The sequence below is a fragment of the Vulpes vulpes genome, chromosome 9, assembly GCF_048418805.1.
Source record: "Vulpes vulpes isolate BD-2025 chromosome 9, VulVul3, whole genome shotgun sequence".
NCBI lineage: Eukaryota > Metazoa > Chordata > Mammalia > Carnivora > Canidae > Vulpes > Vulpes vulpes.
The window spans coordinates 74,034,604-74,061,554 of NC_132788.1; the positions used below are offsets into that span (position 1 = coordinate 74,034,604).

General features: G+C 42.5%; 1 protein-coding gene across 35 annotated transcripts in view; it reads left to right on the plus strand.

The window, feature by feature from the left end:
• The window catches only part of FOXP1 (forkhead box P1), a 581,289-nt gene that overhangs the window by 464,056 nt on the left and 90,282 nt on the right, over positions 1-26,951 (plus strand). For 13 of the 35 annotated variants that reach the window (XM_025984809.2, XM_025984867.2, XM_025984848.2 and 10 more), the window contains 2 exons: positions 24,690-24,827; positions 25,866-25,955. In XM_025984809.2, the coding sequence (XP_025840594.1) occupies positions 24,690-24,827; positions 25,866-25,955 (228 nt within the window). Of the gene's footprint in view, positions 1-12,238; positions 12,550-12,588; positions 12,825-13,245; positions 13,393-14,077; positions 14,344-24,689; positions 24,828-25,865; positions 25,956-26,951 lie in introns of those variants that run through there. The other 22 variants (XM_025984839.2, XM_072720451.1, XM_072720452.1 and 19 more) reach the window with 14 other exon arrangements.

Below are 26,951 nucleotides of genomic sequence, written 5' to 3' on the forward strand. Positions count from 1 at the left end.
GAGAGAATATCCAAGCAGACTCCTGCTGAGAGTGGTGCCCGACAGGGGTCTTGATCTCATGACCCATGAGATCAGGACCTGAGCCGAAATCAAGAATCAGATGCTTAACTGGCTGAGCCACCGACGACCCCCAGAATTCTTCACACGTAGAATTCTTAATTCTCAGTGAAAACTGAGAGTTGTGGATTGACAACTGTATAAATATTTCATCATTTCGAGAAGTATATTCTTCCTAATAGTTGATTTTCCAATGTGGCAGCATGCATGTTTACAAATAGACCCAACTATCTTTAGTTTTTCTGCAAAACAAAGCAAAAGCACATAAAGTTGTATTTAGTAATTAATGGTTCAGTATTTTATCTTATTTGAAAATGATCTGGGGATCCCTGGGTGGCTCAACAGTTTGGCGCCTGCCTTCGGCCCAGGGCGTGATCCTGGAGTCCCGGGATCGAGTCCTGTGTGGGGCTCTCTGCATGGAGCCTGCTTCTCCTTCTGCCTGTGTCTCTGCCTCTCTCTCTGTGTCTCTCATGAATGAATGAATGAATGAATGAATGAATGAATAAATAAATAAATAAAGAGAGAGAGAGAGAAAGAAAATGATATAAGTAGCCAATGAGTATTATTTAACTCAACTCAGTATAACTTTAAAGTTTCAAGTCACCAGGAAGATTTTGGAAGCTATTTTTAAGTGGACTTTCATAAAGCATAATTATTGTTGAAAAGTTCCTTTCTAAGTTTTATCTTATATGTATATTTAATTTACTTGTTCTTAACAATTATGTTTAGAGTAATCATGAAAATTTCATGAGACATTAAACAGTTAACCATCATCCTAAGTTCTCTTCCTCACTGACAAATTCTCTGAGATACATTAGCTTATTTGAATTTTAGTGAACCTAAGTAAAATAAAAATAGTATATTTAATGCTGGTGACTCTAAAGATATGCCTGTCTTAATTAGACCACTGAAGTTACACTAGTTTTTGTTTTTGTTTTTTCTTCCCTGGAGATCATGCTAGGTCACATGAACTTGAAAAACATTTGGGTTCGTTGCCATACTTCTGAGAGAATACTTGATTTATATAAATACTTCTTTGTCTTTAAGCCAATTAAGTAGATAGAGGTCTTTACAAATAAATTTGGCTTTATGATCTGGAGGTAGAAAAAATATCACATATTTATAACATACATACATGGACACACATAGACAGATCTTATAGCTTACATTTTAGCTAGGGGAGAAGGCCTAATTCAGCCTGTGAATATCAGCTTCCAATTGGGCCAAATTCTAGCCATAAAGTTACTTATACAAAACAAAAATCCCCTCAAGCACCTTGTGAGATTTCAGCTGGGACAAACTGTATTCCTGGCTATACTGAACACTCCCTTGGACCAAAGTGTATCCCAAAGAAGGTGCAGAAGGTACAAACTTCTCAAGATCCAGAGTCACTCCTAAAGACAACCAAAAGAAAGAAACACTTAGACAATCCCCCTGAGAGCTGGCAACAGTCAGTAAGACCCCGGCTGGGCTGCAAATAGAGTGCAATCCACATTTCTGCAGCCAAATTTTGGAGGACCTCCAGCCCTGTGGTTGCCCAGCCAAGTTCTCAGGACACAAAACAAGACAAACAAGGAGGCAGTAGCTGTCCCTAGGAGAGAAAGGATTATAACCAGTGGGTACTTCAAAGCAAATTCATAAGTCACAGTTCAAAGATCTAATTCTTACATATGTTTTTTGCCTGCCAATATGAATTTTGAAAGGAAGGGACAATGTGAAATTTTACTTTCCTCGCTCAACCAGGCATCCCAGAGATACGGGAAAACTGACCCTCTTAAGAATTCTCGCCCTTTGTCAGCCTCTGCCAGTATTCCCAGGATCCCCTCTGTAGACTCTGGAGGAAGTAGGGGGTTCTGGTAGGTCTCGTCCTAATCACCAGAAACTGTAGAGTGTGAGAGGTGACTTTTCCATTTATTTTTTTATACTGAGTACTTGGGCATGATGCCTTTTTCTCTAACACACCTTCATAAATGGATAAGGTTTAAAGTTGTCCACCGTGGCCTTTATAACTCAGCACTATCTTTGGTAAGGTTAATTCACTCGTTCAGCCTTAAAACAAAATTTTATTCACCTAAGGTCTCACATTGGACCTAGTCCAGCTGAAGCCATACCCAGTCTGTCCCCAGACCCAGTCTGCTTTCCAAGTTGGACCCAGTCTGGCCCCAAAACCTTCAGTCCGGTTTCTAAGTCAGACCCGGTCTGGCTCTGGCTAGTTTCTGGACCTGGTCTAGGAAAAGCAATGTTCAGATAATACCTGAAATTCATAACATGAAAACTGTAGAGCTAGGATCTCAGATGAACTTACCCACCTCCTCTAGAGGCAGAGAGAAAGTAGCAAGCCCAGGGAGCTCGGCAGTACCCATGTCTCATTGCTAACTGCTCCTGAGGATTATGGGCAGAGGGGTCTCCTTCAAATCCCTCTTCTGATAGAACTGTTAAAAGATAAACTGAGGCATATTAAAAATTTTAAGAGTTTATTTGAGCAGAAATCAATTTGAATTGGGTAACATCCAGTCTAGTGGATAGAAAGGAGCTCCAAGGAGTTACACAAAATGAAAGGCTTTTATAGGCAGAAGGGAAGAGGAACAAGGGATTTAGACAAGGAAAAAAGCAAGGTGCTTCCTGCCAAGTTCTTTCCTTTGGGGGATGGCAGGGTCTATCAGGCAGATTACTTGACAAGTGCTGGTCAGGTGATTCCTGATAGACTGGTTTAAGATTCCGTTTCTGAGAAAGCCGAAACTGTAGCTAAGGCTCAGTATGGGGGTGTGGAGCTTAGCATATGCAACTCCATTTTGGGCCTGTTGTCTTGCCTTGTTTTTCAATAGATGCTATTATTTCACATGTACCTAGTTACTTTTTCCTTAGCACTTTGCTAGATACCACAACTAGAGAAAAATAAAAGAATGCAGAATTTGTCTCTTGGAGTTTATAAAGAGAGTATAATGTGTGAAACATAAATGAAATGCAAAAGAAGGGGAGAGGAAAGAAGCCATTAACTCATTCACTTGTTTATTCATTTGTTTATAAATCAATCAGATATTTGTTAAGGGGCCCTTATGTACAAGGCACTTTTTTTTGACATTTGATGCGCTAATGCAACATTTGATAGACTGCAGAAATTACTGGCATAGACTGTGAATGCTGCAGTTCGTTAGAACTGTACTACATGTACTACCCCAAACTGAGTTCCCATAGTGGTGACATTGGCCAAGCGAAGTGGAGTAAACTTTTGCACTCTCTTGCGTGTGCGTGTGTGTGTGTGTTTCTGTCGAGGAGCATAATTTGCCTGATGGAGGAATGGTTTTTGTATAGACTTGGCTCCTTTCTCCTCGAACATTCAGTTTGCGGAAGTAGACGGGTCGTCAGTTGTCCTTTCTGCCCCTTCTTCCTTGAAAAGGAGCAAGTGAGTGAATAGAAATTAACAAGCGCGCCTTGGCCCCGCACAGCTAGGCTGCCTTCAGAAAAAGCTCACTGAGACTAGGCCTCATGGTCCAGTGATTGGAGCCTTGCTGCCAAGAGGGAGTGATCAGTGAAAGACCAGTGGAGGTCCTGTCTGTGCTGGTCTTGTGAAAGTTCATTTCCTGTCCTCCGGGATTAGTGTAAATCCTTAATGTTTTCCTGTATGGATGGGAATTCTCTTCATGCTTTTGTTCTAACTAATTGCATAATAAGATATCCATATCTGACACAATGTTATTTAAATGTTTTCATGACCAAAATACCGAATCCTTGAGTCCATGCTTCGTAACATTATGCTAGTGGTTCCGAAACCCCGGTTATAATATGGACTCATCTTCTGGAAAATTGCAGAGGCATATCACAGATTCACTCAATCAAAATCTTGGGGTCAGAAACTTCAGAATCACAGGGTGAGAGCATGCCAGGATAGGAATAAAGAACCTCAAATTCTGCAAACTTAAGGGATGTGTGTGTCTTTGAGTTAGCTAAAGTCAAGGCTAAAAGAGATCATGTTAAATATTGGCCATGATATAGATGCAGAACAGAGACCATGCGCAAAACAGGAAGAATGGGAGAGGAAGAACTGAATAAATTTTTGAGATAGGAGGAACAGGTAAAATTGGGGGAAACACGGAAAACTGATCTCAGAGGAAAGGAGATATAGTATGAATTATAATTGCCCCAGCCCTTGCAAGTATTTCACAGTTCCCTGATGTGTAACCTCCCTCGTGAACACTTGCACATTCTGTTCCCAATAGCTGAAAATGTCTTCCCCACACTGCCTGTCCTACTACCTGGGACAGAGCTTTATCCTTAAATATCCAGCCCAATCTTTGTCTTACAAGTCCCCTTTCCTCTATGCCCAGGAAGGAACCCCTCTTCTCTACTCCCTGCCCGTGTATCTTTTTTTTTTCAAATTAAACGAATCATAAAATTATGGGTGGTGGTATGCCTTGCGCTCTGGAAGCACTAACATTGGGTTCTGTTCCTTACCTTGGATAGTGTAAACATTGGAAACTTTGAAAAGAACCTTAAAAATCAACTTATTGGGTCATTACAATTGAGTGCGAGCTGAGTAATCTCTGGAGCATGGAATGCAAACGCTCTCCTTCCCAGAGACGATAGTAGCAAAATATTGTATAATCATAGGGTTGAGGGTTCCATAAATTAGGTCTCATGTCAGCTGACCCCAGTGTTCTCAGCACTCAGGGCAGACCACTCCTTAGATTATTCCAGTGGGTCCTTAAGAATTAATTTAACAAACCACCAAACTCCTATGCACATTCAGGTGATGAATTGGCTAGTGGATGTGGCATATCCACTAACCTGGAGATTGAAGCTGGGTTGCCATTTTGCCTTCTGGGGAAGATTCTTGGTCTAGGACCTTGCGATCTAGGGTTGAAAAAAACAGTGACAAGCAAATGTCTTCTTCCATTGTTAAGATTAATTGGATGTAAGAGTTTTTGCTTAAATCCTGGCATTAAAACCTCAGTAGCCTCACAGAAAAATGAGTCTGAGATAGTAAAGAAATACTTTGGGGGTGCCTGTGTGGCTCAGGCGGTTAAGGGTCTGCCTCTAGCTCAGGACATGATCCCAGGATCCTGGGATCAAGCCCCACACCAGGCTCCCGGGGTCAGCGGGGAGCCTGCTTGCTTCTCCCTCTGCCCTCTGTCCCTCTCCCCCACTCATGTTCTCTCTCATTTGCTCTGCTCTCTCTCTCTTAAATAAATAAATAAGTAATCTTTTTTTTAAAAAAAAGAAATATTATGCCTTTGGGTATTTCATTATAGCAGAAGGAGGAAATTGAAGGAAAAGCAGTGTATAGCAACAATAATAATAAGGGAAAACATTAGCATGTTTACAGTGTGCTGGGCACTGACCCATTCTGTGTCATTTAGTCCTTATTACAACCCTCTGGGAGGAGAACTACTATTAGGTTTTGTTTGTTTGTTTGTTTGTTTGTTTGTTTTATGGAGGCGGAAACCAAGGCCCACAGAGACTGGTAATTTACCAAAAGCAGTCAGGCAGTGGTGCAGTCAGGGTCAGAACCCACGGCAGACTCTCTCCAGAACTACCACACTAAACTGTCTAGGTGCCTTTTATAATCAGGAACAAAATCAGCCCCAGTACTACGGGTGTTTTATCTTTACATCTGAGTTGCCAGGAGAGCTCGGGCATCATCCAGGCCAGGGTACAGCCCACTGCCATGTGTCCAGTAATGTGTTTGAAGGAGATGAGGGGAAAAGTCTGTCTCTTATCTCAGCAGTGGACGCTCCTCACTCAGGGAGAGGCAATGAGAATGCACGAGCCCCTTGTCCTCGTCCTGCCAGACTCAGGGGAACTTCCACATGCATGTGGTCCACCTGGCTTGGGACTCTGGACTTGGATAAGAAGCACAGGAGGCTATCAGAATTTTACCTTTATATTTCAGGTTCCAGTCATGCGGACCAATCAGTGACTGTTGGTCACATTCATTTTCTAAGGAAGTAAAAGTAGAAGCAGCCTCTTTGTTGTGCCAGGCTTAATTTCAGCCCCCAGCCCTGTCTGCAGCTTGGCAAGGTGGGGCAGGAGCAGGCTTGGGAACAATTCAACTCCTAATTCTCCCCATACTGGCGGTGAGACATTGGTTAAGTGATTTCAACTCTCAGAGCCTCAGGATCTTCATCTGTTAAGTGGGCACAGTAATACTTCCTTCATAGGGTCTCACAGGGTCTATTACCACCAGAGGATCAGAATAAGGGCTTTTGAGTTGTTTGCCAAACTGCATTTTCCCCTCTCTTTGTTCCCCAACTTACCATAGACGTTGTAGTGTCCAGGAATGCTGAACTCTAAAATTGTACTTATATTTTTAAACTAGTTTTATATGTGTTTTATGTTTGACCTTAATTATAAGCCATCAGATGCCTAAAGCATAGTCCTCTGCTAGTGTAAAATGTGTATCGGGTGCATAACAAGCAATCAATAATGATAGTTGTTGTTCAAGAAACCATGGAGAGTATCTCATGTGTTTTTCTCTTTGTGTAGGTGAAGTGTGTAGGCTCAGACGGGTGAGGTGACTTGCCCACAATTGCACTATTAATTCATGACAAAGTCATTAATAGGACCCTATGTCAGATCCCAGTGCTCCTACATCATCTCAGGGTTAGACAGACTGCTTGAGGGCATTTAGGACTAAAAAAAAAAATCTGCCTACGTCCTTTGGAGCTTGTTGGGTGAGTCCCAATACTTGGAACCGTTTGGAAACTGCATGAGCCTCCAGTGAGTGGGAAGTAGAGACGGGCAACCTCGTACCTTGATGCATGCTTCAGATCCTGCTCTCGAGTGTTTACACACATCCCTCTTCCCAGCTTCTCTGTGGCACTCCCTGCCCCCGCTATAACTTTTCTCTAGAAAAGAAGACGAACCTTTGGATTCTTTTATAGGGTCTCTCCGAAAGATAGGGGTGTGTGAGTGTATGTGTGTGTGTGTAAAATCGGTGACTATTAAGGAAAGAAAATCCATGCAGGGCTCCTGAAAATGTTTTCCGTGTTGCAGTTTCTATGCCACACAGTGTGGAAGGCAATTATCTTTGGAGGGGATTCCACAGCCCTGCGCGGGCTTCCCCGGCGTAAGATTTATTGTCGGCTGGATTGGGTGTTCTTTATAAGAGCATTTACTCGGCATCTAAAGCGCTGTCAAGAGTGCTACTTCCTGAATGCTTTTGAGGTTGCAACTGCTAAGCTTCATTTTCCCGTCTTGGAGATATATTTTTGAAATGGTATGCAGGGATTTGTAAGGCCTCGTGCTTCCCATTGACACTGACAGGAGCTGCACCGTTAAACCCTTGCACACTGCTGCGGAAATTTACCCCCTAATGCCCAGAGCCCTCCTGCAGGCTCGTCTGGCCCGCACGTGCAGAGGGTTCCCGGAGTGGGGAGAGGGCATGGGAGCGCGTCCCGTTGTTTTGTGTAAGTCATGCCAGCTAATCAATCTCAAAGTTAACTGTTTTCTTATTTAAACAAAGGATAGGGGAAAGCTCTTCTTTGGCTTTTTTTTCCCCCCTTCTCCTTTATAAGGATCTTATGAATGCCAGAGGAAAACTCGAGCTGCGACTCAGCTAAATATACTGTATCATGAAACCTTAGGGACCACTGAATTGGGAACAGTGGCCCTTTACTGCTAAGAAGGTGTTTTATTGAAAATGCGCCGACATGCTCTCCCCGGAGAGTGCGCAAAAGAGAAGGCAAGATGCCCGACAGTAATACAGGTTGTTCTCTTAGGCAAGCTAAAATGTAGAGTTTGGCACTCCTGGGCTGTGATCCGGCAGGCAATAGAATAGACGAATGTGCATTTTTACATTAAAAGTGCCATATTTCACCAGCGGTGCCCCTCCCCCCCACCGTTTTTTAAGTGTCTTAATTTATATATTCCAGTTAACAGTTCATTACACGTCCTTTTCGCTCCAGCTTTTAAAAGTTGTCTTCTGAATAAATTGAGGTAGTCAAAATTTCCTAATCCTGGCAGGCTTACCAGCAGAGGGCAGGCGTAAAGAAGGTTTTGATATGAGGGTGTGTCAACCTAGGGTCACAGGAGGGTGGCGTTGCAATGGGAGGGAGACCTGTGAGCATTGTTCAGAGGGCAAGATGCAACACGCTCCCTCTGCCTCTTTCCAGGCCTGCTGCACACCCCAGGTCCCTGGAAAAGCTGATTTTACTAAATAAAGGTGGCCAGTTGCCTTTATCAGATATTCAGCGATTTCTACATAATTAAACGTTAAAAAAAAAATTCAAATGTCATTTCACCCCCCAAAAGCCATCTATTCTTTCCCCTTCACTGACCCAGTTCTTGTTATGCTTAAAACCGAGGGTTTGTGTGGGGGTGTGCCATAAATGCTGTTACTCTTTGGAGAGGAAATACGGACTCACACTTGATGGTGGTAAGGATTTATTTTTCCTGATACCTGAAGGACAAAGCTCTTTGGGAAATGCTCTCCTGCCCCAAAACATGTACCTTTTCGAGAACTTTGCACACTTCAGTGTAATCTGTTCTAACCTTATGGCAGAAGCCGTCCACTAATACATTTTACATTATATTAAAACAAGGGATTATGTTTTATCGTAAATGAGAGAATAATTTGTTGCAGTCAGTCAGATGCAGACTTAGGGCAGGATGTTGCCATTTGTCTTTCTGCATATGATTTTGTTTACTCGTGATTACATATGCTTTTGTTTTCTGAATGTCTTTACATTTAGAGCGAGGAAGGGTTGGAGGGGATAAATGTTTTCTGTAGCTTATTTCCCCATCATGTTCATAAGCCACTTGAATGTTGACATGTTACCGTGTATATATAAATTAACTAGGAGCACTGGCATTACAAAACGTTGCATTAAATGAAGATGCTCATGGCCATTTGGAGGGTGTCGGAAAGAGAAATTTAAGCTCCTTTGGAACGGTGGGAACTCACAGTCTTTTCCCGTGGCCACGCAGGCACACAGACCAAAAACAACATAATTGACAACTGTATGGTCAACAAAGACATAAGAGAGACATAAACAATATCGACACGGAGCTGACTGCCTTAGCTCCCTGTAGATGGATGATGTATTAATTTATATTTTTAAGTAAAAGCACTTAAATCAAGAAAGAACTGTGGTTCCTTGGAGACAAGTGCCCAAATCTCAGAATTCGGGCATTGGTGTTACAATTTAGTACTTGTAATTGGCAGCTGGTTGGCGGTCTTCGGAGACATCAGAAAGACTAAAAGCAGGGCTCCCTCTGGAGAGACTCACTTCCCTGGGCAGGTCATCAAGCCTGTGACTACTGTGAGGGAAGAAATTCTGTATTCCTGCCCATTCACCCTTTTCTCTCTAGCAACAGTCACTTGGTCACATTTCTTTAAGTTCCTTCATTTCAGGATACATGTTTTGGGTATTCCCCTAAATTAGTTAGAAAAGGAAGAGTAAGTGTTAATGCAAGCATTGTTTGGAAGAAGATGGGCAATTGAATTATACCCTTGGCCTCTTGTCACACAGTTGATTTTTCAACCCATCAAATTGTTCATCAATTTTTATTTCACTCACTCTGGCAGATGAACTTTCTGGTGACAGAAATTACAGTAGTTACCTCTGAGAACATGGTAGCCTAACTGACTTTATCAGAGCAGGTCTCCCACTCTCAACGTTGCTGGAAATATGTGGGCCAGTGTCTATTTACATATCCATTCCCTGGTTATTTCCAAGCAGCTTCTGGCAAAGCAGGACCTCCGTTGGAGCTGAGGGCTACGTGGACCAGGCACCGTGGCCCGTGTCTCCTTCCCTGCCACACCATTCATCAGCATGTAGGAATAATGTCCTGACAACATGCTCCTTCCGACTCTTCATTGAATACATCTTCTTTCCATCCACAGCACTGAATGGGCAGTAAAACCTTTCACTTTCTTCTGCATTCAAGGCTAAGGCTCAGCAGAACCAAGTATAATACATGATTTTAGTCCCAGGTGTGTTATTTGGTGGTTAGAGTTTGGTGTGGGATCATAGTAATCTATTCTTAAGTACACAGCCAGCTGCACAATGGACTCATTTAGCAACTGACAGGTTTCTTAATATGTGGTGTTTGAACAAGGACTGTATCTGTTGTGGGTGTTAGGATGTGGGCATCAAAAATATTTTTAAGTATGGTATTTAGCATTTCCTTCACTCTTCCTTAAACATTAGCCTTTTCCCCCCCTGGGTATTCATTTTATGTTATCACGGCCTTTCTTTTTCTGAAACTATCCAGTATCTGCTTCCCCTTGTGGCCCGTGGTATGTATCTGCTAGGTATGTTTGATTCTTACAGGGGGAAAAAGGAAATCACTGTTGGCTTTCTGAGCCTCAGTTTTCTCCTCTGTAAAGTGGGGATTGCACTTTCTGTTCAAGTTAGGACAACTAAGTGAGACCCTGTGGCTAAGTAACCCATTCTATAAAGCGCGCACAATCCAGATGCTACTTTGTTTGGGTGGGAGGCATTGCTTTCTAACCTGGCCTTTCAAAAGTGACCTGGCACTTGTGGTGATGAATAAATTACGTTAGCTGAGTCTTCTACGTTGTATCCACGGGTTTTAACATTATACATGGTACTCCAGCAGTGAAAGGGTTTAGTTCTCACAGAATCCCAGAAACAGCACAGGTCGACAGGACCACATGGAATGGGATCCTGAGAGAGTCCTGAATTAATCAAAATGGCCTGGGCATATATACAGCTTATCCAGGTTTATCACTGATGCTTCATTTCCTTGCCTAGAAGTAGTGTGTGAGTCACCACGTCATGTTTGGAGAGAGGGAGGGAAGGGCTCCAGGTGGCCTCTGAGTTAGCTTGCTAAATTACTTCCCTCTCCAAACTGTCACCCCCCCCCCCATCCAAACCATCAGTCCTTTAAACACCACCTCCCCAAGGGGCCTTCCCAGACCTCTCCAGCTCACTGATCTCCCTTTTCTCTGTGGTCCCATGGTGCTTAAAGCCACCCCTGTGCAATTTAGTGCTTGTGTAACCAGCGCGTTGCGTCACTCTCTAATTATTTTGTGTAAGGCTGTCTCCACAGACTGGCTCATCAGCGTCTGTAATGTTTGTTGTTTGCTTGTTTGTTTGTTATTTGTTCTGATGCTCCTGGAGACTTAGCTGATAAACACTGACCTGCAAAGGAGTTGGTCCAACTTGTAAAAGCATGCATGAGTTTTATGGATGCCTCATGAAGAACTTGGCTTTGAAAAACATGAACTGCCTCCTCAAAGTGCACCCCATTTTGTTCACAGACCTCAAATCTCAAATTAATTTTAAGACCTTTGAAAACAATCATGTATTTTGAAATGACCATTTCTACTTTCTCACTGCGCATTGGTTGGAGAGAACTTCCTATATTTTTATTTCCTGTCTTTGGGGCCCTGGCAGCCCCTCCCGGAAGAGTGCCTTGTCTCTTTAAGAGTCAGAACTCTACTAGATTCATGGTACCTTCTGGCAGATTTAAGGCCCCTCTCCCCAAAAAAAGAACGCCCTTGGTCCGCCGTTGAATATTCATGAGAGGGTGGGGTCACATTTTTGTGACCTGAAAAATGCCATTAATAAATTTGTTGTCTGACACAAAAACACTTTAGGGTGGAGAGCGACCTGCCATGCACCCATTTAACATCTGATCATAAGTTGACAGTCAACTGAAGCTTTTGTCTCTTTTGCAGCCAGATTAATGGGGAAATTGTCTGCTCTCCCGCTGACCTTATTGAGATTCGGGCATTTGCTTGATTGGAAATATTATCAATATGCTTTGTGGTTTGTAGTAGTAATCTGCATTAAACGCCTCAAATAGGAAAAAACAAAAACAAAAAAAACCAAAAAGACAACCTTCAAGTAAAACTCCTGAAATTGCTGGGCTAGGATTTGTGGTCCATTTGGGGTTCTTTTTTTTTTTTTTTTTTTTTTAATTGGGGGGAAAACACGGTAGTCATTGAAGTCACTACTTTTCCTCGAATATTTTGAGAGAAGTGATAAAAATGTTAGAGTTTTTTTTTTTTTTTTTTTTTAAGTACAGGCCAAGAAGTCTCCCTCTCCATTTAAAGATGATAAATAGCTGCCGAGAGTGATTGAATTAACCTGGCATTCAAATCGTGCCAGTTGAGCCAACAAAGTTTTCAACCTACTGGTGACTTTTTTTTTTTTTTTAAACAAAAAAAAAAAAAAAAGAAAAGAAAAAACAAAAAAAAAAAAACCACACTCTACTCAGCTTTAAATAGCCTGAAAGCGCCAGGGACTATTTCTGATTAGAGGTCATCTCCCAGCGCTCGCGGAGAGTAGTAGCTTTTGTTGTCGCTGTTGTTGCATAAATAAGAAAGGAATTTAAAGAATCATTTCTTAGCGAACTTGGGGCAGATGCCTCCTGGAGCAGCTGTCGTTCCAGAGGGGAAGCAGCTCGGTTCAGCGACGAGGCACGTTTGGTGGTTATTTATTTCAGCCCCCGTGCCGGGCTGGTTTCCCCTCTGCGCGCACGGGCACACTTTGGCGAGCCCGACTCCCGGACCGAAAGGAGGTGGGGAGCGACCTGGGGCGGGCCTGGCGCGGCCAGGGATGGGGCGGGGGGGGGGGGGAGGGGGGAGGCGGGGATGCGGTGGTGGCCGAGCCTCCGCTGCACCGTGGCGGCGAAGCGAAAGTTCCGTGCGGAGGCCGTTTTCGAGGAAAGCGCTCGGAGGCGGCCCCGCACGCGTCCCCCTTGGCGATTCCCAACAGTTGCTCGGAGCAGCCGGGCGTGCGCAGGGCGCGCGCGGGGTCCCCTGCTTCGCGCGTCGGGCCGGGCTGGTCTCGAAGGTTAGAGACCAACTCTTTTGTCAGTTTGCAAAGACGAAACACACGCGCGGAGCCCCGCGGAGCCCCCTGCAGGGGAGCCCCCTGCGGAGCCCCCTGCAGAGCCCAGCTGGCGGGAGGGATGCGCGCAGGGCCCGGCTCCCCAGACGTCAGCCAGAGGCAGGTCAAAGGGTTAACTGCAATTAAGAGGAGTTGCTCCGCGGACAAAAGCAGGGTCTGGCCAGCGCGTGGTTTCACCTGCCGCGCGGAGGGGGCCGGGGCGCGCGGGCGCGGGGAGCGGGCGCGGGGCGCGGGGCGCGGGCGCGGGGAGCGGGGAGCGGGCCGCGGAGCCCATTGTGTGGGGCGCGGCGCGGCGCGGCGCGGCGCGGCGCGGGGTGTTTAGAGGCGGGTTGTGATTGGTGGAGCAGGGCGGGGCGGGTGGGCGCGGCGCGGCGCGTCTGTCAGCCCGCGAGCCGGAGCGCCCCTGCGCGCGTGCAGTCCGCCTGCACCGAGGCCGCCGGACCCCACGCCCGGCCCGCGCGGGCGCCCCGAGCCGGCTCCGCGCGCCTGGCGGCTACATGGAGAGTGTCAGGTTGGTCCCCGTGCTTGGTCCCGGCCGTGGCGCTCGCCTTCCCCGGGCTCCGCGGCGCCGGCTTCCTGGGGCCTCTCGCTGGGGAAGGTTTGGAGCGCCCGAGGGTTTCCAAGTTCAGTCCTTTTTTTTTTTTTTTTTTTTTTTTTCTTTTCCTTAAAGAAAAAAAATAATAATAATGATAATAACAACAGTCGCTGTTTACCAACTTGGGTGGGAGTTGCGCTCTGGGAGTGGAGGCGGGGGTGGGGGGGGGATGGAGGAGCTGCAGGCCTGTGCGTCCCGGAGAGGAGAGAGGCTTTCCCCCTCTTGCTCTCTCTCTCTCTCTCTTTTTTTTTAATGTTCATGGGTGGGGTGTAGTTCAGAGTTGGAGGAAGTCCTGCTCGTGTGGCTCTCGCTCTCTTTTTCGTTTGCGATCAGTTTTCTGCGGGTCTGGCCTTCACGCAGCCACTTTGGTAAAAGCCCTCGCCATCACTCCGTTTCGGGATGGGGGGGGGGGCAACGTATCTGGGCTGTGATTTATGTCACTTTGAGAGCGTGTGAAAGATACAAGGAGCCTTCCCTCTGCGTGTCACCCGTGCGGGGTATTGCTTTGCTTCTGATAGTTTTGTTTCTATATCTGTCTCGGGCTATTTTCAGCTTGGCTGTTCAAATTCAAGGAGTTCACACACAGCAAAAGGAGGGGGGTGGGAGTGTGGGGTGGGATGGGGAGTGGGATGGGGGCGGGTGGAGGGGAGGGCTCAAGCCCCACCACCAAAACAGGCCGGCGAGGGAAGGGACACCCTGGCAGGTTGGGGAGTCTCCAGCGTCTGTTGCATTACTTTGCCGGTTCATTAAGTAGGGAGCAGGGTTTGGGTTCGGACGTGCAGGCGACTGAAGGATTGCCACGGGGTGCTCCCATCTTCCTGGGCTCTGAATGGAACTAACTCAACTGTCAAAACTGCCTGAAAGACGGTCAGTGGAAAGGAGACTCCCTCACCCTCCTCCCCACCCCCCCAACCCCAACCCCAAGAGTTGTGATGGGAAGGAGGGGGGAACCTTTAGGAAGTGGGTGGTAAAGTTTTAGAGCAAAGTACATATAGACTCTTCCTCTTTGGGATTAACTCCTTCAAGGCCTACCAGTTAGAAGGAAAATTTAATAGTTTTATATTCTTGTCCACACAGACCAAATGTTCTAATCAAGCCAATTCAAAAATGCAAATCACCTAATTTCCATAGATTCCAACATTCTGAAAGTGACACATTTGGGGGAAAAATTAAGCCTGATAACAGGAAATGTGAATCATACTATCAATGACTAATCTGCTTAAGAGAAAAATAAGTTACATTTATTTTATCATTAGGAAGTCAGTGTTAAAAGAAGCCAGTTTTTAAAATATTTTTTGTTATTATTTTTCAGTTTAAATCAAGTGTAGTTTATATATATATATATATGTATATATAAATAAAAGCGGTTAAATCAAGTGTAGTTTATATATACATATATATAAAAGCGGCCGGGTATTGCTTTTTTGTTCGTTTGTTTGTAATAGATTTTCTAAGAGGAATGTGTATGTGCAATCAGAGGTGGTTATGTGGTAAAGTGTTCGAGCTATCATGTCATTGTCAAAGACCTCAAACATGATCACATTGAGATTCTAGTTTAGGATTTGATGTGTTGCTGTTATTGTTGTTTGAAAGAATGCAAAGCTTTCCTGAACGTTAAGACATACCACTAAGTAAACCAAATGAAGACAGAAGCACATTCTGAATACCCTTCGCATAAATTGAAGAAATGTCTACTTCTATTTTATGTGATTCTTTGTAGCTGCCTGACACATTTCAGTGAAAAGTGTGTAAAAATGAAACCAAAATACAGACTGCCTATCCAGAGACAGTGGCTGACTTACTCTAGGATGTGATAGAGTTGAACTGAAAACGGATTGGGCTGACACTTGATAATCAAAGTTGATTTATTGTTCATTAGTACTGCATTAGCCCTTTCAGGCAAGACAGTTATTTGTGTAGTGGCCTGTCAAGAGCAAGACTGCAAGCACCTGTCATTTCTAAGGCATGAGATAAGCAACTAAATATTAAGATGATGCAAATAAAAATACATTGGAGTAGATAAAGGGCCATATGATCATGATTTTTTTTTTCTTTAAGAAAAAAGGGTCTGCATCATGCCATAGGAAATCTCCTAGAGGTGAGTGGGGGGTCCCTCGCACCCCACACGCCCCACCCCACCCCCACCCCCCGCCCCAGGACTACTTATAGAATGAAAGCAAGGGGCTTCATATTCTTCTGTTTACCCTACGAACTTTCTTTCCTACTCATATGTGCAGTTCATCTGATAAAAAGTTGGTCAGTTAAGGAAATGAGAAGCCTAACATGTCACTTACTTAATCTGAGTGATTCAAGAAAGGTAGGCTTCCTATTTGTGTTGTGTTTTTAAATAAACATATTTCATTAAAGGAGACTTTTCTAATCATGGGCTGATTATATGAAAATGTGATGACATCATAGGTAAGCTATGATAATATCCGATAGTAATGTCAAGTGCATTTTCTTCAACATGTTTCACTCTCGATTTTCTTCTTCCCTCCCTGGAAGGGAATGATCTCATGACATATAATAGAAAACAACCTAAGTGTCAAAAGAAAACAAAATTAGTGAACTTTTGTCTGCAGCCATAGAAACGCGGATTAACTCATATTTTTCCAGAGGATGGAATGGAAACATTCTGCGTGAGGATATTTAGTGTATTGTCTTCTCTGAATTTTCATTTGACAGGGATTTTAGAGTCTGTGATCTTAATTAAATCTCAACTAGCTGAAATAATGCATCTAAAGGCATGCAGTGTTGCGTAACCTTTCTCAGTTGGTAAACCATAAATCATCAGAAAGCTTATGATAGGAATGGTTGGTTTGAAATTTTTTTTTTTGTTGTTTGCAGTTAAATGTACCTTAAAAACAAAACCCTCACCAATGCTGCCTTGTATTTGCACGCTGTCAGGAGCTGTCACTCGAAAGATAAACTCTTTCATGACACTGACCAGTTCTGCAACTTTTCAGCCAGCCTCCACACAATTGCAAGATGCAGTGAAATTAAAATCCAGATTAATTAAAAGCAATGAAATTCCAGATTTATCTTGGTTAATGTGGCAGAAGTGTGTTTGAGTTACTGTGTTTGAGATGATCAAGAGAGAATATTGTGACCAGTTCCCAGCTTGAACTAAAATTTGAGTAAAATTTGAATTGGCAAAAAAAAAAAAAAAAAAAAAAGGGTAGAGGAATTTATTTTATTATGTGGCTTAGTTGTAGATGAATATCACTAAAGAGAAACTTAACACTGAGCTCTTAGTAACTGATCAAATATCATACATAGCCAGTCAGAATCCACTTCTGGTAGTTCTTTGATTTATAAGCAAGGGATGAGGCAGCAACAGTTGACCAGAGAAGGTTGGAATAAATAAATACCTAAATTGTGTCTGTGTGTGTTACATGTTAAACTATGAATTCATTGGCAAGGAATGATAATCATTAAGTAGTTATTAACTAGTCCAGGTTTTAACAAATTCTAGTGCTTGTAAATAGTGGGTTATTTACTTTTAGAGTCTTTTAATCAGATGTTTTTAAGTACTGCTATTTTGGGTTCTTTTGTATGCTCTAGTAGAAGAAGCTGTCTACATATAAAATTTTGAGAAAGCTGTCTTGTGATACATCGATTTTATATACTTTTGTGCATAATATTTCACACAAGGCTGGGAATTATGTTGCTGATGGGCTGTAGGTCTTTTGGGGCAAAGAAGGAGTGCAGCTTTATGTATACCTGCATGGCTAGATTTGGGGGTAGTCCTCCTCCCTAGGCTAAATGTGTTTTTGTTTGGTGAAAGGTTTCTTTTCTTGGAAGCAGCATGATATTTCTGGACATTGGTTTTAGTCATTTCGCAGTGTGCAAATACTTCTCCTCGTACATGGCATTCTACATTCAGTTTTATTTTCTTTCATTAAAAAACAACAAAATAAAGAAAATTCAGGTACCTCTCAGTGTGATGATCCTCTACACACTGGAGGGACTTGAATTATCTGGAAAGAGTAAACTGGGCCTCCACTTTAGGATTGTAGCAATAATCTTCCCTGAGTCCTTCTTCCAACCTGGCAGTTTGTTTGAAGAGAAATTAATTTGGAACAAGAAAAATGAATATTGAACACATGCATTGCACCTCATTTTCAAATCTGGTTAAAAGCAGGCTAATCAATGAAGATGCCGGCTAAATGTTATGGTGCACTTTTTAAGAATACCTTGGTATCATGTTTTAATTTTTAAGCTTTATCTTGCCCTTAAATCTGAAACATCATTGTTCAAATAACTGAGAACAAGGTAAATCAACAACATCAAAAAGGTCGGCTGCTGTGATTTCTCAAGGGCTTGTTATTTTGTACTTCCCAATTCTATTTGATGTCTTGACAAAACAAGATGACACAGGGGAGAATACATTAAATTTTGATTTTTTTCATCTAACCTGTTACAGTTGTGGCAGCTTAATTTCTTTCACTTTTTCCTGAGGATGGATTTTTTTTTTTTTTTTGGTACAATTGCTCTAATTGTCCTACCCCTTCACAAGGCGAGTCCTCACGGGTTCTCCATTTGTCCTGATTTTACTAGGCATTTTTGAATATATTTTGACCTTTATAAGGTGCTTTTGGTTGGGCTTTGTCTTCATTAGAAATAAAGCAGTGAATGGTGAGATTGTCAAAGAAGCAACTGATGTTTTCTCATTAGAATCTCATTTGCACCCCATAGCTTAACTGTGATGTATAAGGTGCAGGTGTTGGAAACAGGCGTGAGAACCTGCACAATTTAAGAAACTTAAGTTGTAATTCTTAAAAAAAAAAAAAAGTGATTGCACAGTAAGTCAGTCCTTACAAAACTTTGGAATGAGCTAATTTTGGCCTACCTGCATGTTTAAATCCGGTGACAGCCCTCCCCATTCCATCTCATAATATGGAAAAAAAAATACATGTTTGCAAATTTAAGTCTTGATCTCAGAAAATCCTTTAATGGCCAAAAGGTAAACATTTTACTTTTCTTCCCTGAACAGTATCCATTGATCCACCACTGTATCTACAAGTTGTTTTCCTTTATTCTTATCCTGTATGTGGCTCCAATAACACTGATACAGTTTCTATCTCTTCTCACTGTTTTTGAATAATGCTTCATTTTAAGAGGACTTATTAAGCCAAGGCCTCTGTCTTTTCTTCTCAAGAGCTAAAGAATTGTGGATAGAATCTTCCCTGGGGTTCCTTCTTGGAATAGTTCTCCCCTCCTCCTATTTGCAGCACTTAGAAATGATTTTTGTTGTTGTTGTTAATATAAAATGTCTTGGCAGGTTTGATCCACGTACACTACATTGTTTGCCATCTCTCCTACAGGAGAAAGATTGAGGAAGGAAAGAAGAGGCATTTTCTCTTGATTTAAATAATAATAATAATAGTTGCTAAGTTGAAAAGATGAGTGCTTATTGGATGATTATTTTCATGTGTAGCTTCCATTGTTTCCTGTATTTAACAGTCGCTAATGGGAGAAGCGATTTAATTTATGTAAACTTTACATTTTTATGCAAATGAAGCTGATATTTATTAGAGCTAAAACAATTATGCTGGCACTTAGTGGAGTAACCTTGTATGCCTGGGAAATGTTACAGGAGAGCAGTTGAGGTTTCACCAATGCTTCTGCTGTAAACAAATAGGAATTTCTGCCACTTTTTAAAATTTAAAGACAAAAGAAGAGCTCGGAGAGCTTTGCCAGAGATTGCTTATTAGGGATGATAACCTGAAATAACTCCTGATTGGCAGGCAAGTCTTGGCCATACAATTCTTCCTGAAAGAAAGATAGCCTTTCTTGATAGAATGTAATAAACAAAATGATAAAAAATGAAATGCTAATTGCATTTTAAAGAGGTCTTTTTTTTTCTAAAATTTTAATAGGTGGTTGTATTGTTACTGAGAGAACAGTTATGCTAATGACTGACTACTTAGATGATTTTGCATTAATATAATAACCATTACCTGCCTTAATGCTTTGTACAGTATTGTGGCAAAATAGCTAAGTCTAAAAGAGTTATACAAAAAAGCAGAATTTCATAATGAAACAGAATTATACTTTCCACATGAATAGCAGGCTTTTTTTTTTATTTTCTGAAGACTGAAATATTATGTCAGAAATGTACTTTTCCTCCATGATACAGCTACCTTGCATGGTATCTCTGTGTATGTGGTTTTTTTGTTGTGTGGTTTTTTTTTATTTTCCCCTTCTTTCTAAATACCTTGAGGGAATAGATAGAAGCTTCTTAACTTTTCTGTTTGCCAATATGTCAGTTGTATCCACTGGTTTATTAATTATGAAAACTTGTCTTTCACAGGGGGTAATGGTATTTATGAAGTGGTACTTATTTTCTTCTACACAGGCTAGCTTCTAAACAGTCGTAGGAAATTTGGCATAGGTTTTTGTTTTGTTTTTGTTGTTGCTTTGTGTTGTTTTTAATGGAGCTATTCTCTTTGATTTTGTTTTGCTATTCTGGAGCCTTCTAATTTAATTTGTTTTGCTCTTGTTTGATGAACCAGGTAACACTGTGTAAGCTGGTCAGTTGTCCTCCACACACAGCCTGAAGTCTGGAAGGACTCAGGTTTCCTGGGACATACACATGGTGAATGCCAGAGATTAAAAATAGTTTCTAAGTTATTAATCCAGATGAATGGAAATAAAATGATACTTAATTTTTTTCTGTCTTCTCATTTTTATTACTTGTACACTTAGCAATTATGAGAAGACGCTGATTACAAAATGCATGTGTATTTACACTGGACAGTATTTACTTGTAGTTAACGTGAGTGAGTGTAAAGAGAAAGGGGGAAAAAATGATAGCGTGTTATTTGTGTCATCTCCCCTCCCACCCAATTCCTCCAATTGTCTCCTAGATTAGCAATGAGTATTGTTTCTCTGGGCGTTTTTATTTGTTTGTTTGCTTTTTAGATCTTTTTCCCCCACCCCATCACCTACCTCTCCCCTTTGGGAATAGAAGGAACTAATAAGGCACGTTGTGTTAATAGTCTTCTGGCGTTCGGGTGATATAAAGTCAATTTGAAGTAAGAGAAAACTGTATCAAGCAGACCTGACACAGCAGTGTATGGGCTTTTCCCAGCACTTGTGTGTGCTCACAGCGCTTTCCCAGTTGCTGGTATTAAGGTGGTAGCAGGTCCATACTAGCAGCGTCCCGAGGGCCAAGCACAGCTGAATTTCCTCCATTCCCGCAGGTTCATGCGCACCTGGGATCGACCACACCCAAAATGGTATCAGTCAACAGTGTATCATGCAGAGTGTGTGTGTGTGTGTGTGTGTGTGTGTGTGTGTTTAATTCACGATTTCCTCTTGAAACTCAACGAAAGAGTGTTAACTGTGTGTGTTTTTTTAAATTCAGTTTTGTATGCTAGCATTCTTTAAATGTCTGCCAGAAGTTTAATTTGAATTTCTGATCCCTGAAGGCAGCTAGACAAAATCATTCTAGTTCTTCATAAATTGCCTTCTATGATTCATTGTTAACTCATAAAACATACTCATTTCTATAGTCTCAAACAGTTAAGGTAGTTACAGCATCGGGGATATATTTTTTTTTTTGCACTATCTTTAAATTGTCATTTGAGAAAGAAACCAAGTATTAAGTGAAACTCCCAGTTAAGGCGTGAGCCCCGCAGCACCAAAAAAAAAAAAAAAAAAAAACCCATCAGAATTTATTGTTTTTATCTCAAGGAGGGTAAGGTAGACAGACAACATAGAACCTGGAAAAAATAAAGTTTAGTTTTGACTGAATAGCCTCAAAGAGGGGCCCATAAATAGTAGAGCACTGTAGTTAAAAACTCACATGACTGTTTTAAATACTATTGATTTAAACCACTGGCTAGATTTTATGAATCAAAGTGTAATTTCTAAGCTTTGGCCATATTTCTCAATGCTAAAGCACTCTCTCTTGTGTGCCTTTAGCCGCTTTCCAGACATTCAACACAGGATTAAATGATGGTAGTTACAGTGATCAATAGGTTAAGACCAGTACAATCACTCTTGCCGCTAATGACCTCAGTAGTAATGGGCAATAAAGTGTGGGCTATAATAGCCTCTCGCTGGTACTGCATGCCCTTTGATTCCTAGTATTAGTAGGGACTAGCTACATGAAAAAGTTGGACGTTGGGAGTTAAGAGAGTGGATATGTAGGCTCTATTTCTTAACTATTTAAAACCTTAAGCTGTGCTCAGATTTGTGTGTGTGTGTGTGTGTGCCCCTTTTCCCACCCATATGGTTTCTGGTCCATTTGGATATGTTTGTTAAAACCTTTCATAACCTATTTTCAAGGCATGTTGGAGCAGAAACTGGGGAAATCTCAGTTTTATCACATTTATAGATTAAGTTCAAGCCCACTTTGGAAGCTCACAAGCAAACTGGTGTGAAAATGTGGTTTCAAACAGTAAAAGCAAAGTTGAGGCCATCAGGATATAATAGCCCACTTCTGGTTATTCAAAGACCCTATCACCAGGCAGGAGGATTACTCAGGCTCCTTGCCTCTTACCCTCCTTTGGCTGTGCCTGCTGCTTTAGCATTTTATTACTCATCAGCACCTCCATCAAAATGTCCAAAGGGAAAAAGAAGAGGAGACTCAAGTTCATTTTACTGTTCAGTAACATGACTGCAAACATTGAATAAATAACCCTGGGAAAAGCACATTTAACTATTGGCCATATGCAAGGGTTGCAAAATTACCTGTATATGCCAGTCCTTTTTTTTCTTTTTTTTTTTTTTGTAACTTTTAAAATCGATTTTATTGAAGTATAATCTACATACAAGAAAAGGCAGTTTAAGTGTACAGTTTGGAAGAATTTGGGCTGTTGTGTACACTTGTGTGACTACCACCACTGTCAAGATAGACAGCATTTCCATCACCCCCAAAGTTCTCTTGTTCCCCTCTGAAATCTAGGCTTTCCGTCGTTCTTTCAAGGTTTGTGACCAAGAGATCACTGCTATGATGACTTCTGTTATTACACTGTTAATTTCGTGTTCATCACCAGTTTGGATCTTACACCACCCTATTCCTGTCTGTTTTCCTGTTCATCACCATCAGAAATTTGGCTCAAGAATATTTATATTGTACGTCATCCAAGAAACGCAGAGGAAAAAAGAAACCTTAAACATGGTTCTTTTGTTTGCTTAATCAAACCTCCCTGTATGATGATGCAACTCTCAAGGAAAAGTAAACTCTTTTGTGATATGTTGGCCTTAGCAGCTCAAAAGATAGTGACTGGCACCCAATACATTTTGAAAAATTCAAAACTTTCTTGTGTGTTGAAGACAAAGTAGACTAATTGGAATTAATTTATAGGTGGTTAGATGTCTTGATAGTGCCTTCTTGTGTTTGCCCTAGACTGAATGCAAGTTCACCGTTCTAATCATTGGTGATATTTTCGTGCTGTGAAGTATCTTTTTAAAAGGATAATTTATCCATTCATATACATCTGTCTCTTTTTGCATATAAAAATATTCAGACATGCCCATCTGTTTTAAATTACAGTGTATCTACATCTACACTTAAAAGGCCACTGCAATAGGAAGAATTCGTTGATGACCTTCCAGAGTTAGGTTAATGAAATTTTTCAAATGTTCTAGCCGGTGTCTTCCAAACAATGCGAAACTTGCATGTAAACATCCCCCCCCCCCCCCAGCCACACACACACACAAAACATGCCCACAACAACAGTAGAGGATGTTCACTGTACATGAATCTGACCTTCAGGAACCATTTTTAGTTCATCAAAATTAGTGATGCTGAGAAATCGGGACATCAGTGCATAATGACTGTGAAATTAGGAATGAGAGCTCGCTATGCAAATGACAGGACAAATCATGTGAAAAAGTCAAGATAAACTGCATATTAAGACATTATGTTACATAAAATTAATACTGCATTTCTCCCTTTTGCTTACTGCTCTCCTGAAAGATTTTTTAATTCTTTTATCTTCTGATCAGCTATTGTCTGCCAGATTTTTTTTTTTAAGTGGCACACAGGCAAAGTGCAAAACATGTTATTACCTTTTATTGTAATACATGAGATGACAGGAGATCCTTTTTAACAAAGTATATCCTTTACTGCTTCTAGCTTCTTGCTGTCACATGTTTGATTAGAAACCAAAGAAAAGTAAGATGCTTAAATATTACTGTTAGAAGACATACAGGTTTTGTCTTTTCTTTCATTGTTTTTTTTTTTCTTTCCTTATCTTTTTATTTGGGGGGGGCGATTTTTCATGAAATAGTCTTCTTGTGTTACGGGGACTGACAAAATGGTTCTCATGTAGTCTGCAAATTAAACACAAGTGCAGTGATTATTTTGAATAGCTAAATTACATTCTAGAAAGCTTGCAGAATTCATAGCATTGTCATTAGGTATCCGCTTGAATACAATTTGTGTAACCTTGGCCAAGACAGCCTGTCATTTTAATGTCAGTGTTTTATCTGAACAAGACATCATCCTTTCAGATACAGTGTGCAGGTTCCTTGCAAAGATGCCCGTGCAGAAACGTGTTAACAGTTGCAAATATGAAATGCTATCAAGTTCATCACTGTAGCTGTTTGTCACCGAAATGTCATGGAAAGCAGCTTTTAATGGTATCACACGTAATATGAAAGAATGGAGACATCTGTGTGCCGAGTGAATCAGGAAGGGTAAAAGGCATCATAGGAAAGGTCTGCGTTGAAGTCCGCGAGGTGCACCCAGGGTTCAGGCACCCACAAGACTGAACATTCGTTGATTGTTCTTAAAACTCACAGTCCCCAGGGGAAGGGGATCATAGTAGCTCCTGCCAAGAACGTACTGGTTCCCCTCTGCCTTGTTCCCTAAAACAAAATTCAAGTTTGCATTAAACTTTTCCCAGAGATAATTGCCACCGAAGATTCATTCTTCATCTGAAACCAAGGTGGTTCTAACCTGCCTCCAGATGGCATCTGTTAAGTCTCTACTCCTCGTCTGTTTGCAAGACAAGGCTGTCTGCACACCTTGTCAGTGCCACGAGGTCTTCTCTTGTTTTTCTTGATTTCACATCAACTCCATAATAGATGAAATAGGATTTGTTGCCGCATCCCCTCCAGATAAATACACTGTGCGTGGGAAACCGGTCAGTTCTTGGAGCAGGCTCCTGCCAGTCTGCTGCTGACCCCGGAAGGCTGAGTGCTGCGTGCGTGCAATTTCCTGGCTTCCTATTTATCCTTCATTAACGTTCTAGGTTCCCGTGTCAGTGGCTATGATGACACCTCAAGTTATCACTCCCCAGCAAATGCAGCAGATCCTCCAGCAACAAGTGCTGAGCCCTCAGCAGCTCCAGGTCCTCCTCCAGCAACAGCAGGCCCTCATGCTCCAACAGGTAACCGTCCATCCTCCTCCTCCCAGGGCCTGGGACTCCATTCACAGTTCCCTGCACCTGATCAGCTCCTTCCCCCATTGAAGAAAAAGCAGAGCAAGGTGGCCAGAGCAGGACACAGATGGGGCCCCTAACTAATCGATTTTATTTGCATCCTAGGAAGGGGGGAGGGATCCTCTACCCAGGCAACTAGGGTTTGGGCTTGGAGAGGACCCGATGGACTGCGATTAGGGCTGTAATTGGACTTGGTAGAAATAAGATCTTTTAGGCTTATGTGGCTTTACGCTCTTTTATTTGGTAAGCCCAGAGGCTTCTAAATGGTGTGAATCAAAGCAAAATGGGGAGCACGTTAGGAGCAGTTTTAAATGTGACAGCTCTTGAAGTCCCCATTTCAACTCAGAGGCTCATAGAATTTCTCTTTTAAACATAAAGAGACCTTCCAGAGTTGGTTACCTTTAAGGTGCAGAGTTCACTTTACTTCTTTCATGTATGCTGATGCTGAAATGAACTTCTGGCTGCCATTGTGCCATAGGGACCTAACATTCAGACTTCACGGACACCTGAACCAAAGAGATGAGATTCAGAACTAGAGTGACGGAAGTGCTGGGGGTGAGATGGTGGGGGACAGGAGGCAGAGCGAGCTACCCACGCTGTCGATGCAGATACTGCACACCCCGCCACACCACCCGGCCCCATCATTCAGAAAGCATGCGCACTTTTCACGGTAGAGATTCACCAGACTCTCTCAGCAAGGGCACTCGGGCTTTGTTGTACAATCAAAGGTCATTCCTTGCCTTATTTTAATTAGTTTGTGTAGAAAATGGTATGTTTTTCATCAGTTCATTTTGGAGATTACTTTTCAAACAATAATGCCAAGAATAGTCAGCGTGCACTGAAATTTATTGTCGAGTTTCAAACTAAAGGTCAGGCCATTACAGATAAAAGGATGCTATTTTTCAAATCGCAGTTGTGTATGGCACCGAAAGGGACAGTGGGTTGGCGCTCCCCTCTGTTACTTACCGTCCTCTCTTTCCTTTGTAGCAGCAGCTTCAAGAGTTTTATAAAAAACAACAGGAACAGTTGCAGCTTCAACTTTTACAACAACAACATGCTGGAAAACAGCCTAAAGAGGTACCGACAATACATATTTTACTTTCAAACCACAGATCCCAGAGGACTATCTAGTGGCTATTAAACTGTCATTCATCTCTTAAATGATTGCACAACTGAGCTATCGGTTCACAGCTTTCAGACCAAGAGTTATCGTCTTGTTTTCTCTGAGATCTGTCCGGGTTCCGTTTGCTTGCTGCCACACATTTGCTGTCACCGCTGCAGGTGTACCGCCTGTGAGCGCCAGGAGGTGGACTGGGCTGATGGGCCGAACCGCAGGATGGGCCACTCCCCACCCCACCCCCGCCCCACCCCAGGCTGACATTGCTGGGGGCCAAGATGTACCTGGGGGCAGCACAGTTTCACCTAGAGGCATCCCATGAGATTCTTCTCCAGCTCAGACAGCTTGGGTGTGTGGGGATGGCCCTTTCCTTTCTAAGAAGCATCTCTTGTGAGATCAGACAACAGAAAAGTTATACCAAGAGTAAACGTTCCTGTCTCCTTTTAACTACTTCTCTCAAGTTATAAACGAATAGTCATTGCTCGAGATAGGGGTGGTGAGATGGTGTGGCTTACGGGGGGACAACTCCTCTGAACTTGGGCGACTTGTGTTTTTCCCTGACACAGACCATTGCATCACAGCGGCTTCCATGTGCACAGCACTTTGTAAGAGCACACGGTTCCTGGGCTGCCGACCTCCGCCCCACCCCCCCCCACCACCAGTTAGGTGACAGTGTTTGCTCCCCGAGTGACAAGGCCTTCCCCAGGAGAGTTTCCCCCATCTCTCTTTCTACACGATTCTATGCTGGTGAGGACCAGTCAGTTGGGGGAGTGTCCGTGTGCGTGTGCACCTTGTGCCATCTCTGCTCATTTCGGAGGTACCCAATGGCACTTCCCTCCTCATGTTTTTACAACGGACTGGGATGCTTTCCGTTTCACTATTCTCCTAGTTTGAAAAACAGCTCCCAGGCCACTTGAACGACCTCTTCCCCAGCCTTCAGCGGGCGACCACTCGCA